The 19504-nt window shown below is 39.1% G+C and overlaps 1 protein-coding gene across 1 annotated transcript in view; it reads right to left on the minus strand.

Annotated features, from left to right (window-relative positions):
* LOC146829994 (uncharacterized) overlaps positions 1–19504 on the minus strand; it is a 135976-nt gene that overhangs the window by 66509 nt on the left and 49963 nt on the right. The window contains exons 17-20 of the mRNA XM_085604237.1: positions 18130–18270; positions 16034–16174; positions 4041–4181; positions 1945–2085 (exon numbers count right to left, since the gene is read on the minus strand). Coding sequence (XP_085460363.1) covers positions 1945–2085; positions 4041–4181; positions 16034–16174; positions 18130–18270 — 564 coding nt within the window. The remainder of the gene's footprint in view (positions 1–1944; positions 2086–4040; positions 4182–16033; positions 16175–18129; positions 18271–19504) is intronic.

A 19504-nucleotide genomic window follows, 5' to 3' on the forward strand; every position in this document is an offset into this window, starting at 1 on the left:
CACATTTGTTTACATAAAAAATACATCTTGCAATCACAGGTTAGCAAATTAAACTGCAGATTGTCTATCAAAATCCATCAGGTTGAATTTATATAATGCGTAAATCAATTGTAGATATCTTGGCAAATCCAGAGATTACACACATTGTGGTGCATTTTCCTTCTCTGCCAAGACAGAGAAGGAAACTCCATCAAAGATAGAGTTGTCCTGCATCAGTAGCTGTTTTTTCAACTTAGCAGATATAAGCATTATGGACAAAAACACTTCAATGGAAAATCCACAAATGCCCTCCTCTGCCAGTGGATTTTCTGCGCTAGTGGAATTTCCATCTCTAAGTGTGGACACTACAGATGCACCCACAAAGTGGGAGTACACTGCCAATGACTGCATGTCTACTCTGTCAAATATGCTGGGTGAAGTAAATGTTACTAATCCTTAAGTGAAAGGCGACTCCCTTTGTGCAGCAGACTGCCACAGTAATGTCTCTAACAGAGTTAGTGGCAGATCCATCACTCAGATCAGGCAACTGATATTCAACAAGTTTTAGCATCATTTACTCAACAATGACACCATGGGTGAAGCAGCTGGATTATTTTACGTCATGGAATATCAGCCATATGCAGAACCCCAAATTAGCTATGCAGCTAAAAGTCCATGAAGGAAATCAACCATTTCCTGTGAGATTTTATTCACTGTCCTCCTTCAAATGAGTAGGTAAGTCTCTTACATTAATGCAGCAATATTTTCCTCTAGAAATCTGCTGAAAAGTCCTCCTTACACTGGACAAATACGTTACAGTTATGTCCTGAGCAAACTAGTGCTGCAATAATTGGCAGAAAAATGAGATGAGCTGGTCTGGGTAATGTGTAGTGGGTTACATATGCGTCAGATTCAGAGACCCTCGTCTCTTTACATTTTAGAATGATTGCTCATTTCCTACAAAGCACTCATTACACAGGTGTTTTATTTAATCCTACTGTTCACTAAGACTTTTTCAAAATTCAAATTATCATTCTCTTTATATAGATATTTCTCAAATTGGCTATCTTACGAATATTTACCTGACGTCATCTGACAAAGTTGTTTTGGGTATTTTCTGTTATATCATTGGGAAGACAGGGAAGGGTCCTTAATCTTTAAAACTCCACCGCGACTTATGCGTAGAGTTGTACGAAGCCCGCAGTAGTGTTCCCACAGTGCATGCACTCACCGGGGGGTCCCTATCTACTTATCTTTAGTGGTTCCTTGGGGTCCCTTAGATTCTATATCCTCTCAACATTGTCCTGACTCGAGTGGTGGTTCTTATGCGACTTTCTTAGTATATGTTTTGATCCCCTCTGGGGCCCACTGTGCATTAGTGCTATTAACTGTGATTTATTTGATAAAGTATTGTGTGCTTTGTGTCTATCTCGGTTTAGGAACTTTTGTAATGTACTAGATAGTGTCATATAATATATACATATTATTAAAAATACTTTGTGTGGTTCTTTTCCATTTAATCTATCCTATAAGATTGCATTCTGATACAACACACTGCTTTATACTCCTTCAAGACTTAGCCTGAAGGCTGCTCTCCACAGCTACTACTTAGAGAGCTTTAACAGTTGTCTAAGACCTCTTAAATCACCATAAGGGTTGTATGGACTGGTGCACGGTGCCCGCTTACATTAGTGGACATCATATACCAGGCCAGCTTATCACAGAAGGCCATAGAAGTGATACCAACTTCGAAGTATTCAAAGTCAAGCTTTCCTGTACTGCATAGAGAGTATGCTGGAGGCCATTGTGTTAGTAGTTTCTTATGTGAATGTGGCTTGTGTTCCATAAAGAGGAGAATTTGGGTGTCCAAATCTAGTTAATCATTTGATATTTCAAAATAGCCTCAATTGTTTTGCAATAAAACAGAAATTGAAAACACAGACGTCCTTCTTCTTAGCACCTTACCATTTTGCTGGAGAGGATTGAAGCACCAGATGGTTCCCGGTTTGCTGTCATCATAGCAGCAGCCTTTTACATTGCACTGCTCTTTGGTGATTCCTCCGAAGCCACAATTGACTCTTGATTTTGGTTCAATGGCACATTCGACTGTGGAAAACACATTTGATAACATAAAAAATACATCTTGCAATCACAGGTTAGCAAATGAAACTGCAGATTGTCTATCAAAATCCATCAGGTTGAATTTATATTATGCGTAAATCAATTGTAGATATGTTGGCAAATCCAGAGATTACACACATTGTGGTGCATTTTCCTTCTCTGCCAAGACAGAGAAGGAAACTCCATCAGAGATAGAGTTGTCCTCCATCAGTAGCTGTTTTTTCAACTTAGCAGATATAAGCACTATGGACAAAGACACTTCAATGGAAAATCCACAAATGCCCTCCTCTGCCAGTGGATATTCTGCGCTAGTGGAATTTCCATCTCAAAGTGTGGACACTACAGATGCACCCACAAAGTGGGAGTACACTGCCAATGACTGCATGTCTACTCTGTCAAACATGGTGGGTGAAGTAAATGTTACTAATCCTTAAGTGAAAGGCGACTCCCTTTGTGCAGCAGACTGCCACAGTAATGTCTCTAACAGAGTTAGTGGCAGATCCATCACTCAGATCAGGCAACTGATATTCAACAAGTTTTAGCATCATTTACTCAACAATGACACCATGGGTGAAGCAGCTGGAGTATTTTACGTCATGGAATATCAGCCATATGCAGAACCCCAAATTAGCTATGCAGCTAAAAGTCCATGAAGGAAATCAACCATTTCCTGTGAGATTTTTTTTACTGTCATCCTCAAAATGAGAAGGTAAGTCTCTTACATTAATGCAACAATATTTTCCTCTAGAAAGCTGCTGAAAAGTCCTCCTTACACTGGACAAATATGTTACAGTTATGTCCTGAGCAAACTAGTGCTGCAATAATTGGCAGAAAAATGAGATGAGCTGTTCTGGGTAATGTGTAGTGGGTTACATATGCGTCAGATTCAGAGACTCTTGTCTCTTTACATTTTAGAATGATTGCTCATTTCCTACAAAGCACTCATTACACAGGTGTTTTATTTAATCCTACTGTTCACTAAGACTTTTTCAAAATTCAAATTATCATTCTCTTTATATAGATATTTCTCAAATTGGCTATCTTACGAATATTTACCTGACGTCATCTGACAAAGTTGTTTTGGGTATTTTCTGTTATATCATTGGGAAGACAGGGAAGTGTCCTTAATCTTTAAAACTCCACCGCGACTTATGCGTAGAGTTGTACGGAGCCCGCAGTAGTGTTCCCACAGTGCATGCACTAACCGGGGGGTCCCTATCTACTCATCTTTAGTGGTTCCTTGGGGTCCCTTAGATTCTATATCCTCTCGACATTGTCCTGACTCGAGTGGTGGTTCTTATGCGACTTTCTTAGTATATGTTTTGATCCCCTCTGGGGCCCACTGTGCATTAGTGCTATTAACTGTGATTTATTTGATAAAGTATTGTGTGCTTTGTGTCTATCTCGGTTTAGGAACTTTTGTAATGTACTAGATAGTGTCATATAATATATACATATTATTAAAAATACTTTGTGTGGTTCTTTTCCATTTAATCTATCCTATAAGATTGCATTCTGATACAACACACTGCTTTATACTCCTTCAAGACTTAGCCTGAAGGCTGCTCTCCACAGCTACTACTTAGAGAGCTTTAACAGTTGTCTTAAGACCTCTTACATCACCATAAGGGTTGTATGGACTGGTGCACGGTGCCCGCTTACATTAGTGGACATCATATACCAGGCCAGCTTATCACAGAAGGCCATAGAAGTGATACCAACTTCGAAGTATCCAAAGTCAAGCTTTCCTGTACTGCATAGAGAGTATGCTGGAGGCCATTGTGTCAGTAGTTTCTTATGTGAATTTGGCATGTGTTCTACAAAGAGGGGTATTTCGCTGTTCAACTCTAGTCAATCATTTAATATTTCAAAATATCCTCAACTGTTTTACAAGAAACTGGAAATTGAAAACACAGACGTCCTTCTTCTTAGCACCTTACCGTTCGGCTGAAGTCGATTGAAGCACCAGATGGTTCCCGGTTTGCTGTCATCATAGCAGCAGCCTTTTACATTGCACTGCTCTTTGGTGATTCCTTCGTAGCCACAATTGACTCTTGATTTTGGTTCAATGGCACATTCGACTGTGGAATACACATTTGTTTACATAAAAATACATCTTGCAATCACAGGTTAGCAAATGAAACTGCAGATTGTCTAACAAAATCCATCAGGTTGAATTTATATTATACATAACTCTACTGTAGATCTGTGAGCAAAATCCAGAGATTACACACATTGTGGTGCATTTTCCTTCTCTGCCAAGACAGAGTTGGAAACTCCATCAAAGATAGAGTTGTCCTGCATCAGTATCTGTTTTTTCACCCAGGCAGATCTAAGCAGTATGGACAAAGACACTTCAATGGAAAATCCACAAATGCCCTCCTCTGCCAGTGGATTTTCTGCGCTAGTGGAGGTTGCATCTCAAAGTGTGGACACTACAGATGCCCCCACAAAGTGGGAGTACACTGCCAAAGACTGAATGTCTACTCTGTCTAACATGCTGGGTGAAGTAAATGTTACTAATCCTTAAGTGAAAGGCGACTCCCTTTGCTCAGCAGACTGCCACAGTAATGACTCTAATAGAGTTAGTGGCAGATCCATCACTCAGATCAGGCAACTGATATTCAACCAGTTTTAGCATCATTTACTCAATAATGACACCATGGGTGAAGCAGCTGGAGTATTTTATGTGAGGGAATATCAGCCATATGCAGCACCCCAAAGTGTCTATGCAGCTAGAAGTCCATGCAGGAAATCAACCATTTCCTGTCCGATGTTATTTCCTGTCCTCCTCCAAATGAGAACGTAAGTCTATTACATAAGTATAATAATAGTTTTCTTCAGAAATCTGCTGAAAAGTACTCTTTAAATTAGACAAATACTTTACAGTTTTGTCCTGAGCAAACTAGTGTTGAAATAATTGGTAGAAAAATGAGATGAGCTGTTCTGGGGAATGTGTAGTGGGTTACATATGCGTCAGATTCAGAGACTCTCATCACTGTACATTTTAGAATTATTGCTCATATCCTACAAAGCACTCAATGCAAAGCTGCTTTATTTAGTTCTACTTTTCACTAAGGTTTTTCCAAATTCAAATTATCCTTCTCTTTGTATAGATATTTCTCAAATTGGCTATCTTATGAATATTTATCTGATATGATTTGACAAATTTGTTTTCAGGATTTTCTGTTATATCATTGTGGCATACAATGATTGCTTAGTTAAATGTCATATATGAAAGCATGGACATTTGAAATATTGTCTCACACAGCAGCTTCAAAGCCCAATCACAGTTGAAATTTGACGTGGTAAAGAAAAGTTTAGCGTGAAAACTCTACCTTTCTGAATCTTTGTTGTAAGTTCAGCAAAGGTAGATGTGAATCACTATGATTGTTGTTCTAGTCCAAGATATTTTTAAACTAGCAAGCCGTTTAGGCTTAAAGAGGAGAAATGTATCTATTTCTCCCTGTGACTTCCTTTTGCTTTGTATAATGCATTCCACACCCCATTGAGAAAAAGGAAAATGCCTTTAATGATTGGTTTGGTGCAGGAAGTTTCCCTTTTTCACGCAGAAAAACATTCCCTACTATAAGGCGGGCACACTTGGCTTCCAATAATGCCTTCATGGGTTCCAGGCATTAGAAAAAGTAGGCAGCAGAAAAGCACCACGTTTCTGTAAATATGGTGCTTTATTGATGTCTCAATAAAACGTAATGCAGCCACTGAGTTGCCTTGCTGCACTGCATGAAATGTTTATAAACCTGGACCTTTGATTCTGTCAGTGAAAAGGACCAGAATTATTACTTGATTTTCAAATGTGTTTCTCCCAGTTTAAAACTCATTTTTATAAAGATTTGGACTCTATAGTGTTTAACTACAAAGTAATGCTGAGTAAGCCATGTAGTACTTCTCTGGTACTCATTTATACATGCACATTTAAATTTGTGCCAAAACACTCAAAACTGGAATAAAAATGAAACATTCACTGTCTATTCGTACACAAAAAGTAAAAATATAATGAACTGAGCCGTATTTCCAATATCATTGGCAGGCAGTTGGACGATTTAGACCTAAAAACAAACACATGTAAAAGTAGGTAAAACATAACGTTTAATGTTACTTCCCAGACCAATAAACTCTTTTGTGTCTCTTGTGATGTGTTTGAGTCACTAACTGATATTGATAACTAACTGATAGGAATCAGCTATGACTAATGGTTATTGGACAAGCAGCTGGTTTATGTGCAGAGACTGTAACATCTGTAATGACGCACGACAACCCACAGTCCCGGGCGGGGTTTGGTAAATGTGTGCAGCCAGCTGACGGGAAATGAGTTCAGCCCTTTAGAAATGGATCATCAACAAATGAGTGTTCATTTGGGCAAAACACAGTAGCTGACATGACTTTTTTTTTTTTGATATAGTTAAACAATTTTGTCAATGTGACTTTTTAGGTCCAAAAACTTATTTATGACGCTGCAAATATATTATATCTTAATATTATATCAATTGTGTGAAGTCTGCTGAGCCTGCTGCCATCTGAGTTGCGACTGTGCGTGTGGAGCGACCAGGGAGAGGAGGAACTACCCTACCCTGCCTGCCCTGCGGCCCATTTCGCACTGAAAAGTATGCCACTGTCCAGCGGTGCTGGTGAAGTCTGTGGAGCCTGCTGCCATCTGAGTTGCGACTGTGCGTGTGGAGCGACCAGGGAGAGGAGGAACTACCCTACCCTGCCTGCCCTGCGGCCCATTTCGCACTGAAAAGTATGCCACTGTCCTGCGGCGCTGGTGAAGTCTGTGGAGCCTGCTGCCATCTAGGGTGCCATTCTGTGTGTGGAGCAACCAAGGAAAGGTAGAACTACACTCCCAAGCATGCCCTGCGGCACCTCTCATGCTGCAAATTGTGCCGCTGTCCCGCGGCAACGGACGCATGCTGCCCACAATCTGGCAGATCCCAGAAGAGCCTGGGCTGGGCCACCAAACTTGGCTCTCGGAATAATGCTATGGGTTTTTGATGTAAACTAATTTGCTGAAGCACAAATGCAGCAGGTACTGTAGTCCTTTTATTCTTTCATTATTGTTTGGGTCAGCTGTCATAAAATCAAAGGGAATGTTTTACCCATTTATCTGCTACTGTTCTCATAAGGTTTGCTCCTTGGTTTATGTGTCGTCTGGTTATCTGATAGAGGTCTCCTTGGAATATGGGCAAATGGAAGGCTAAGGGTAGCCCTAGTGAAGTCCCTGAAGTCAGCCAAAAAGATTGCATCACTCACACAAGCGAACTGTGTGGCTATTGATATACCAAACATTAATACAAGAAGTTGGAAGTTTACTTAGTGGCTGTGATAATTTATCCAAATCAAGGTGGGGAGTGGCTGGTAGTTTCCTGAAGTAGAAACTCTAGAGGAAATCTACATTATATCTCCGACCCGTAATCAAAATATTGACCGTAATGTAGAACCTAGAGGCATAACTAACAATGAGCTGGTGGTGTACAACTCTCCAACAGTAACAAGTGATTCTGCCAAAACCAATTCTAACTTTTGACTAACTGTGGCTCTTTATATTGCATGTGCTAATTTGTTTGATCCCGCTGCTCCTTTGAGCTCAGAAGTTAAAGACACTGATTGTGGGTGAATTAGTGATAATGTAAATTCTCATACTACTACTAGGGATAAGGCTAAGAAAGTGAATGGGAGCTGTACATCAAATATAGGTAACATGGGTGCTATGGTAGGCATGGGTGAGGTGCCTCTCCAACCTTCTATCTTCTACAGTTTTTCTTCAGGGCCCACTGGGAAGTGTCTTTCATTTTCAAAATTCCTATCCTGACTATAATTCCTATACTCCTCTCAAAATTGTCCTGACTCGAGTCGTGGTTCTTATACCACTTTCTTAGGATGTGGTTTGGTCACACCCTTGGTCCCACTGTGCATTAATGCTATTTACTGTGATTTCTTTGCAAAAGTATTTCGTGCTTTGTGTCTATCTCGATATAGGAGATACTGTAACATACTAGATAGTGTCATATAATAAATGCATATTTAAAAAAATAATGTATGTGGTTCATTTTCATTTAATCTATACTATAAGATTGCATTCTTGTAAAACACTGGACAAGGGGTATAGTGAGCGCACTACCTAGGTTGTTGAAAGATGTATCGTGCTCCAGGGTATCACTCACCGAATGAGAGTGTAGCTATGGATGATTGGCGCATTCCCAAACACGTGGGGTATGTCCCCCAGGCATCAGATGTGAAGTCCTTCGAAAAGGTTTCTCAAGATAAAAAGTAGGATGAGGAAGGTTTTTTTATGAAATTTCAATGAAAACTTTATTGGTGTTTTGACATTATGCAAAGAACTTCATTTTCCATAATCTTTTATGGAAAAACATGTCATTTGAGTTCATTGTGATAATATGTGATCCCAATGCATTTCGGCACTAATGCCTTCGTCAGGGGATTTTCTGAAAATAATAAATGTAGATGATTACTATCATGTGTGTATTACACGAGGGTTTGTTTTTTCCCAGACGTGGTGAAGGTGCGAGAAAGTAAAGAGAAATGAAGAAAAATGGCGTGGTAAAATGATCTAGAAGCGGGAGGCGTTTTGGAAAAAGTGCAAGACCTAGGTGAATAGTCTGTGATATTAGAGTTATTGCGAGTTAGAAAAGTGAAGGAGTAAAAAAATGTTTGGGGCTTATAATAGGACTGTAACTTGTGGTTATCAAGGCGATATTTGGTGCAAACTAGTAATAAAGTCATGTGCAATGTTAAGACGGTTACGGGTGGGAACGGTAAATAAGATGCAAAAAAAAGTAAAGAGGAGTGACCTGATTTGAAGTTGAAAGGTTAAGTTTTGCAAAACGACATTACGCGTGTGGTCATGCATAAGTTTACTAGGGCATAGGGTAATTTTATTAGCGTCTTAAGACATCGTGCAAGTGCTTTTTTAAGGAATTAACGCTTACCGTGTGTTAGTCAAAGAGAGCGAGACCGCCGTTGTTGACTTCCGTGTCGAGATCGTAATCTCGCGATGTGTCGAATGATGTGGCTGTGTATGCTCGACTTGTTATAGCGTGAAGGGATAGAAAAAAAGATATAGAAAAAAGACTAATGGAAAGGGTGATTGGGTTGCGAGTTATAAATCAAAAAAATTTAATAAGAGGGATGTGTTGTGAACTATGGGAAAAAACATACATGTAAATATGAAAAATAAAGCGAGAAGGATGTTAAAAAAAAATGGTGAGAGAATGTCGCACGGGAACAGAAAGGAGATGATAGTGTGTAACCTGTAACTGCAAATGTTGTGAAAGTGAGAATATGGGAACATTTTCATAGACAATTACTGAACATGACTATGATATGTATTGAAGGGCAGTATTGACATCTGGACCATATTACAAAACGTATCAACATGGTAAAGTTAGGAAACAGAAAATAAGAACAATTCATCATAGGTAACATAAAAATTCCATTCGATCGTTCATTCCGAACGGTTTCACAGAGTTTAAGAGATAAATCCAATAGTTCTCTCGCTGTAACAGGAAGTTATGGTTGTCTCTTCCTTCTTTTCTGGAAATTATTTCGAGAATACAGAATTTGAGCTGGCTGATGTTGTGGCCGGCTTCTAAGAAGTGTTGAGTCACAGTAGATTTCATCTGTTTGGTTCTGATATTAGATTTGTGTTCGTTCAACCTAATCTTGATTTTCCTCTCCGTTTGCCCAACGTAAGTTTTCACACATGGGCATTTGAGCATGTAAACAACGTTGGCAGTGTCACATGTTGCTGTTAATCTGATTTTGATTTTGTTCCCTTTCATGGGATGGGTAATGTAATCACCTTTAATGACGCTGTTGCAGTTGTTGCAATTTAAACATGGTAAGGTGCCTTTGTGTGTAGAAGATGTAGATGCTTGTTCGGTATGTTTTAGGATTTCTCCAATGTTTCTGTTTCTAGTATAAGCAAAAATGGGTTCTTGGTCGAAGATGTGATTGAAGTCTTTTTCCAACCTTAGTAATTGCCAATGTTTTTTGATTATACGTTTGTAAGGGAGACTCATGGTAGAGAATTTGGAGACGACCGTGAGTTGGTTTTTGGTAGGTTTGATTTGAGTGTTGAGAAGTTGGTTCCTACTCATGGATGCTGAACGTTCCTTCGCTTGCTGTAGTACTTGATCTGGGTAACCGCGAGACCTGAATCTTTGTTCAAGGGTGTTGAGTTGGTCTGTGACTTTGATAGGATCGGAGACTATTCTTTTGACTCTCAACATTTGTGAGTAGGGAAGGTGTTGTTTAAGAGGTTGAGGATGAAAGCTTTGATAGTGGAGGGTATTGTTTCTGTCTGTAGTTTTTCTGTATAGGTCTGTTTCAAATCCAGTGGATTTTTTGGTGATTTGCACATCCAGAAATGAAATAGAATGTGGATGGATGTTGAAGGTAAATTGTATGCGTTGATCCACTTGATTGAGTTTCTCTAATTGATTTTGGAGAATGTTCACAGAGCCTTTCCATATGATGAAAATGTCATCTATGAATCTGAGTTATATTTTCAGATGATTTTTCCCTGTTTGTATTGTTAAGATGTTGTCCTCCTCGAAACGATTCATAAAGATATTCGCATAGGCGGGTGCTGCGCAATTTCCCATAGAAGTTCCGGTTAGTTGTTGGAACCATTCATCATTGCATTTGAAATAGCTGTGTAGGAGGGTAAATTGCATTAGTTCCATGAGAAAGACTTGTAGATTGTGTTGGTAATCAGTGTGTAACAAAGCTTGTTCAATAGCCTCCAGTCCTAATTGATGGAGGATAGAAGTATATAGTGAATTGACATTCACTGTGCATAGTGTGATTTCTTCGTTCTCTGTAATGATGATTTGATTTAGTTTCAAGAGAAAATCGGTGGTATCTTTGATAAAAGATCTCATGGTGTTGACACTGGGCTGTAAATAACGATCAAGGAATTTTCCTACTGGTTCATGAAGACTCCCACATGTAGTGACAATTGGTCGACATGGTGGTTTTATAGGATTTTTGTGAATTTTTGGTACCAAAAATAGTGTAGGACTTTTAGGATTCGGGTGTAGTAGAAATTTTTTAACTTTTTCATTGATGATACCCCTTTCCATGGCATTTTGAACAATGGTTTGTAAAATTTGCATATATTGTACTGTGGGGTTGGATTCCAGTTTCATGTAGGTATTCGAGTCCTGCAGGTGTGCTGTTATCTGGGAGTTGTAATAACTGGTGTTTAGAATGACCAGGGCTCCTCCTTTGTCAGCTTTAGTACAAGTTATGTCTGCTTTCTGTGCTATTGTTTTTAGAATACCTAGTTCTTTAGATGAAAGGTTATCCTGTTTGGATCTTTTCCGACTGTTGAGTTTGGCTATATCATTTTTAACCAGTGATTCAAACAAGTCCAGACTTTTGTGACTGATCGGTGAGACAAAGGTACTTTTTACATGTAACCCTTTAAGAAGATCTTCTTCTTGTTCTTTGGAGGATTCAAACACATTGTCAAAAAAGTGACGTAGTCTGAGTTTTCTCATCAATTTAAGAAAACTGATGTTGAGTTCAAGAGAATTGGTGCCCGTAGTTGGTACAAAGGATGTACCTTTTTGAAGAATTTTTAATTCGATGTCCTTGAAATGGTAATCCGAGATCTTGGCTGTCATTGTGCGCGTTTGTGGTTGTTCCTTGTCTTTGTCCTTGTTTTTTTCTTTGGCTCCTCCTGGGTCGTCTTGTTCTGTGTGGCCTGCCTCTAAAAAAGGCACGTCTTCAGACAATGAATTCACCCAACAGCCAAGAAAAAATCCCAACAGAGACAAAACTCCAACAAATTCTTCTATCAGCATACCATCTACATCTACATCAAGTACCAACTTAACCACTAAAGACGTGCCTTTTTTAGAGGCAGGCCACACAGAACAAGACGACCCAGGAGGAGCCAAAGAAAAAAACAAGGACAAAGACAAGGAACAACCACAAACGCGCACAATGACAGCCAAGAAAGACAAGTCCAAGAGAGGGAATCAATAGAGAATCTGGTCATCAACATCTCGGATTACCATTTCAAGGACATCGAATTAAAAATTCTTCAAAAAGGTACATCCTTTGTACCAACTACGGGCACCAATTCTCTTGAACTCAACATCAGTTTTTTTAAATTGATGAGAAAACTCAGACTACGTCACTTTTGTTGACAATGTGTTTGAATCCTCCAAAGAACAAGAAGAAGATCTTCTTAAAGGGTTACATGTAAAAACCACCTTTGTCTCACCGATCAGTCACAAAAGTCTGGACTTGTTTGAATCACTGGTTAAAAATGATATAGCCAAACTCAACAGTCGGAAAAGATCCAAACAGAATAACCTTTCATCTAAAGAACTAGGTATTCTAAAAACAATAGCACAGAAAGCAGACATAACTTGTACTAAAGCTGACAAAGGAGGAGCCCTGGTCATTCTAAACACCAGTTATTACAACTCCCAGATAACAGCACACCTGCAGGACTCGAATACCTACATGAAACTGGAATCCAACCCCACAGTACAATATATGCAAATTTTACAAACCATTGTTCAAAATGCCATGGAAAGGGGTATCATCAATGAAAAAGTTAAACAATTTCTACTACACCCGAATCCTAAAAGTCCTACACTATTTTTGGTACCAAAAATTCACAAAAATCCTATAAAACCACCATGTCGACCAATTGTCACTACATGTGGGAGTCTTCATGAACCAGTAGGAAAATTCCTTGATCGTTATTTACAGCCCAGTGTCAACACCATGAGATCTTTTATCAAAGACACCACCGATTTTATCTTGAAACTAAATCAAATCATCATTACAGAGAACGAAGAAATCACTCTATGCACAGTGGATGTCAATTCACTATATACTTCTATCCCCCATCAATTAGGACTGGAGGCTATTGAACAAGCTTTGTTACACACTGATTACCAACACAATCTACAAGTCTTTCTCATGGAACTAATGCAATTTACCCTCCTACACAGCTATTTCAAATGCAATGACGAATGGTTCCAACAACTAACCGGAACTTCTATGGGAAATTGCGCAGCACCCGCCTATGCGAATATCTTTATGAATCATTTCGAGGAGGACAACATCTTAACAATACAAACATGGAAAAATCATCTGAAATTATACCTCAGATTCATAGATGACATTTTCATCATATGGAAAGGCTCTGTGAACATTCTCCAAAATCAATTAGAGAAACTCAATCAAGTGGATCAACGCATACAATTTACCTTCAACATCCATCCACATTCTATTTCATTTCTGGATGTGCAAATCACCAAAAAATCCACTGGATTTGAAACAGACCTATACAGAAAAACTACAGACAGAAACAATACCCTCCACTATCAAAGCTTTCATCCTCAACCTCTTAAACAACACCTTCCCTACTCACAAATGTTGAGAGTCAAAAGAATAGTCTCCGATCCTAACAAAGTCACAGACCAACTCAACACCCTTGAACAAAGATTCAGGTCTCGCGGTTACCCAGACCAAGTACTACAGCAAGCGAAGGAACGTTCAGCATCCATGAGTAGGAACCAACTTCTCAATACTCAAATCAAACCTACCAAAAACCAACTCACGGTCGTCTCCAAATTCTCTACCATGAGTCTCCCTTACAAACGTATAATCAAAAAACATTGGCAATTACTAAGGTTGGAACAAGACTTCAATCACATCTTCGACCAAGAACCCATTTTTGCTTATACTAGAAACAGAAACATTGGAGAAATCCTAAAACATACCGAACAAGCATCTACATCTTCTACACACAAAGGCACCTTACCATGTTTAAATTGCAACAACTGCAACAGCGTCATTAAAGGTGATTACATTACCCATCCCATGAAAGGGAACAAAATCAAAATCAGATTAACAGCAACATGTGACACTGCCAACGTTGTTTACATGCTCAAATGCCCATGTGGGAAAACTTACGTAGGGCAAACCGAGAGGAAAATCAAGATTAGGTTGAACGAACACAAATCTAATATCAGAACCAAACAGATGAAATCTACTGTGACTCAACACTTCTTAGAAGCCGGCCACAACATCAGCCAGCTCAAATTCTGTATTCTCGAAATAATTTCCAGAAAAGAAGGAAGAGACAACCATAACTTCCTGTTACAGCGAGAGAACTATTGGATTTATCTCTTAAACTCTATGAAACCGTTCGGAATGAACGATCGAATGGAATTTTTATGTTACCTATGATGAATTGTTCTTATTTTCTGTTTCCTAACTTTACCATGTTGATACGTTTTGTAATATGGTCCAGATGTCAATACTGCCCTTCAATACATATCATAGTCATGTTCAGTAATTGTCTATGAAAATGTTCCCATATTCTCACTTTCACAACATTTGCAGTTACAGGTTACACACTATCATCTCCTTTCTGTTCCCGTGCGACATTCTCTCACCATTTTTTTAACATCCTTCTCGCTTTATTTTTCATATTTACATGTATGTTTTTTCCCATAGTTCACAACACATCCCTCTTATTAAATTTTTTTGATTTATAACTCGCAACCCAATCACCCTTTCCATTAGTCTTTTTTCTATATCTTTTTTTCTATCCCTTCACGCTATAACAAGTCGAGCATACACAGCCACATCATTCGACACATCGCGAGATTACGATCTCGACACGGAAGTCAACAACGGCGGTCTCGCTCTCTTTGACTAACACACGGTAAGCGTTAATTCCTTAAAAAAGCACTTGCACGATGTCTTAAGACGCTAATAAAATTACCCTATGCCCTAGTAAACTTATGCATGACCACACGCGTAATGTCGTTTTGCAAAACTTAACCTTTCAACTTCAAATCAGGTCACTCCTCTTTACTTTTTTTTGCATCTTATTTACCGTTCCCACCCGTAACCGTCTTAACATTGCACATGACTTTATTACTAGTTTGCACCAAATATCGCCTGGATAACCACAAGTTACAGTCCTATTATAAGCCCCCAAAAATTTTTTACTCCTTCACTTTTCTAACTCGCAATAACTCTAATATCACGGACTATTCACCTAGGTCTTGCACTTTTTCCAAAACGCCTCCCGCTTCTAGATCATTTTACCTCGCCATTTTTCTTCATTTCTCTTTACTTTCTCGCACCTTCACCACGTCTGGGAAAAAACAAACCCTCGTGTAATACACACATGATAGTAATCATCTACATTTATTATTTTCAGAAAATCCCCTGACGAAGGCATTAGTGCCGAAATGCATTGGGATCACATATTATCACAATGAACTCGAATGACATGTTTTTCCATAAAGGATTATGGGAAATGAAGTTCTTTGCATAATGTCAAAACACCAATAAAGTTTTCATTGAAATTTCATTAAAAAAACCTTCCTCATCCTACTTTTTATCTTGAGAAACCTTTTCGAAGGACTTCACATCTGATGCCCGGGGGACATACCCCACGTGTTTGGGAATGCGCCGATCATTCTTGTAAAAAAACCTGCTTTACACTCCTTCAAAACTTAGCCTGAAGGCTGCTCCCCACCACTACCACTTAGAGAGCTTCTGAGGTTGTCTAAGACCTCTTACATCACCATAAGTGTTGTCTGGACCGGTGCAAGGTGCCCACTTACATTAGTGGATATCATATACCAGGCACGCTTCTTACAGAAGGTCATACAGGTGATGCCAACTCCGAATTATTCAAAGTCAAACTTTACTGTACCACATAGATAGTGTGGTGGAGACCATTGTGTTAGTAGTTTCTTATGTGAATTTGGCATGTGTTCCATAAAGAGGAGAATTTGGGTGTCCAAATCTAGTTAATCATTTGATATTTCAAAATAGCCTCAATTGTTTTGCAATAAAACGGAAATTGAAAACACAGACGTCCTTCTTCTTAGCACCTTACCACTTGGCTGGAGAGGATTGAAGCACCAGATGGTTCCCGGTTTGCTGTCATCATAGCAGCAGCCTTTTACATTGCACTGCTCTTTGGTGATTCCTCCGAAGCCACAATTGACTCTTGATTTTGGTTCAATGGCACATTCGACTGTGGAAAACACATTTGATAACATAAAAAATACATCTTGCAATCACAGGTTAGCAAATGAAACTGCAGATTGTCTATCAAAATCCATCAGGTTGAATTTATATTATGCGTAAATCAATTGTAGATATGTTGGCAAATCCAGAGATTACACACATTGTGGTGCATTTTCCTTCTCTGCCAAGACAGAGAAGGAAACTCCATCAGATATAGAGTTGTCCTCCATCAGTAGCTGTTTTTTCAACTTAGCAGATATAAGCACTATGGACAAAGACACTTCAATGGAAAATCCACAAATGCCCTCCTCTGCCAGTAGATTTTCTGCGCTAGTGGAATTTCCATCTCAAAGTGTGGACACTACAGATGCACCCACAAAGTGGGAGTACACTGCCAATGACTGCATGTCTACTCTGTCAAACATGCTGGGTGAAGTAAATGTTACTAATCCTTAAGTGAAAGGCGACTCCCTTTGTTCAGCAGACTGCCACAGTAATATCTCTAACAGAGTTAGTGGCAGATCCATCACTCAGATCAGGCAACTGATATTCAACAAGTTTTAGCATCATTTACTCAACAATGACACCATGGGTGAAGCAGCTGGAGTATTTTACGTCATGGAATATCAGCCATATGCAGAACCCCAAATTAGCTATGCAGCTAAAAGTCCATGAAGGAAATCAACCATTTCCTGTGAGATTTTTTTTACTGTCATCCTCAAAATGAGAAGGTAAGTCTCTTACATTAATGCAACAATATTTTCCTCTAGAAATCTGCTGAAAAGTCCTCATTACACTGGACAAATACGTTACAGTTATGTCCTGAGCAAACAAGTGCTGCAATAATTGGCAGAAAAATGAGATGAGCTGTTCTGGGTAATGTGTAGTGGGTTACATATGCGTCAGATTCAGAGACTCTCGTCTCTTTACATTTTAGAATGATTGCTCATTTCCTACAAAGCACTCATTACACAGGTGTTTTATTTAATCCTACTGTTCACTAAGACTTTTTCAAAATTCAAATTATCATTCTCTTTATATAGATATTTCTCAAATTGGCTATCTTACGAATATTTACCTGACGTCATCTGACAAAGTTGTTTTGGGTATTTTCTGTTATATCCTTGGGAAGACAGGGAAGGGTCCTTAATCTTTAAAACTCCACCGCGACTTATGCGTAGAGTTGTACGGAGCCCGCAGTAGTGTTCCCACAGTGCATGCACTCACCGGGGGGTCCCTATCTACTCACCTTTAGTGGTTCCTTGGGGTCCCTTAGATTCTATATCCTCTCGACATTGTCCTGACTCGAGTGGTGGTTCTTATGCGACTTTCTTAGTATATGTTTTGATCCCCTCTGGGGCCCACTGTGCATTAGTGCTATTAACTGTGATTTATTTGATAAAGTATTGTGTGCTTTGTGTCTATCTCGGTTTAGGAACTTTTGTAATGTACTAGATAGTGTCATATAATATATACATATTATTAAAAATACTTTGTGTGGTTCTTTTCCATTTAATCTATCCTATAAGATTGCATTCTGATACAACACACTGCTTTATACTCCTTCAAGACTTAGCCTGAAGGCTGCTCTCCACAGCTACTACTTAGAGAGCTTTAACAGTTGTCTTAAGACCTCTTAAATCACCATAAGGGTTGTATGGACTGGTGCACGGTGCCCGCTTACATTAGTTGACATCATATACCAGGCCAGCTTATCACAGAAGGCCATAGAAGTGATACCAACTTCGAAGTATTCAAAGTCAAACTTTCCTGTACTGCATAGAGAGTATGCTGGAGGCCATTGTGTCATTAGTTTCTTATGTGAATTTGGTATGTGTTCTACAAAGAGGGGTATTTCGCTGTTCAAATCTAGTCAATCATTTAATATTTCAAAATATCCTCAACTGTTTTACAAGAAACCGGAAATTGAAAACACAGACGTCCTTCTTCTTAGCACCTTACCGTTCGGCTGAAGTGGATTGAAGCACCAGATGGTTCCCGGTTTGCTGTCATCATAGCAGCAGCCTTTTACATTGCACTGCTCTTTGGTGATTCCTCCGAAGCCACAATTGACTCTTGATTTTGGTTCAATGGCACATTCGACTGTGGAAAACACATTTGTTTACATAAAAAATACATCTTGCAATCACAGGTTAGCAAATTAAACTGCAGATTGTCTATCAAAATCCATCAGGTTGAATTTATATAATGCGTAAATCAATTGTAGATATGTTGGCAAATCCAGAGATTACACACATTGTGGTGCATTTTCCTTCTCTGCCAAGACAGAGAAGGAAACTCCATCAAAGATAGAGTTGTCCTGCATCAGTAGCTGTTTTTTCAACTTAGCAGATATAAGCACTATGGACAAAAACACTTCAATGGAAAATCCACAAATGCCCTCCTCTGCCAGTGGATTTTCTGCGCTAGTGGAATTTCCATCTCAAAGTGTGGACACTACAGATGCACCCACAAAGTGGGAGTACACTGCCAATGACTGCATGTCTACTCTGTCAAATATGCTGGGTGAAGTAAATGTTACTAATCCTTAAGTGAAAGGCGACTCCCTTTGTTCAGCAGACTGCCACAGTAATGTCTCTAACAGAGTTAGTGGCAGATCCATCACTCAGATCAGGCAACTGATATTCAACAAGTTTTAGCATCATTTACTCAACAATGACACCATGGGTAAAGCAGCTGGATTATTTTACGTCATGGAATATCAGCCATATGCAGAACCCCAAATTAGCTATGCAGCTAAAAGTCCATGAAGGAAATCAACCATTTCCTGTGAGATTTTATTCACTGTCCTCCTTCAAATGAGTAAGTAAGTCTCTTACATTAATGCAACAATATTTTCCTCTAGAAATCTGCTGAAAAGTCCTCCTTACACTGGACAAATACGTTACAGTTATGTCCTGAGCAAACTAGTGCTGCAATAATTGGCAGAAAAATGAGATGAGCTGTTCTGGGTAATGTGTAGTGGGTTACATATGCGTCAGATTCAGAGACTCTCGTCTCTTTACATTTTAGAATGATTGCTCATTTCCTACAAAGCACTTATTACACAGGTGTTTTATTTAATCCTACTGTTCACTAAGACTTTTTCAAAATTCAAATTATCATTCTCTTTATATAGATATTTCTCAAATTGGCTATCTTACGAATATTTACCTGACGTCATCTGACAAAGTTGTTTTGGGTATTTTCTGTTATATCATTGGGAAGACAGGGAAGGGTCCTTAATCTTTAAAACTCCACCGCGACTTATGCGTAGAGTTGTACGGAGCCCGCAGTAGTGTTCCCACAGTGCATGCACTCACCGGGGGGTCCCTAT

The sequence above is a fragment of the Triturus cristatus genome, chromosome 5_1, assembly GCF_964204655.1.
Source record: "Triturus cristatus chromosome 5_1, aTriCri1.1, whole genome shotgun sequence".
In the NCBI taxonomy this organism is placed as follows: Eukaryota; Metazoa; Chordata; class Amphibia; order Caudata; family Salamandridae; genus Triturus; species Triturus cristatus.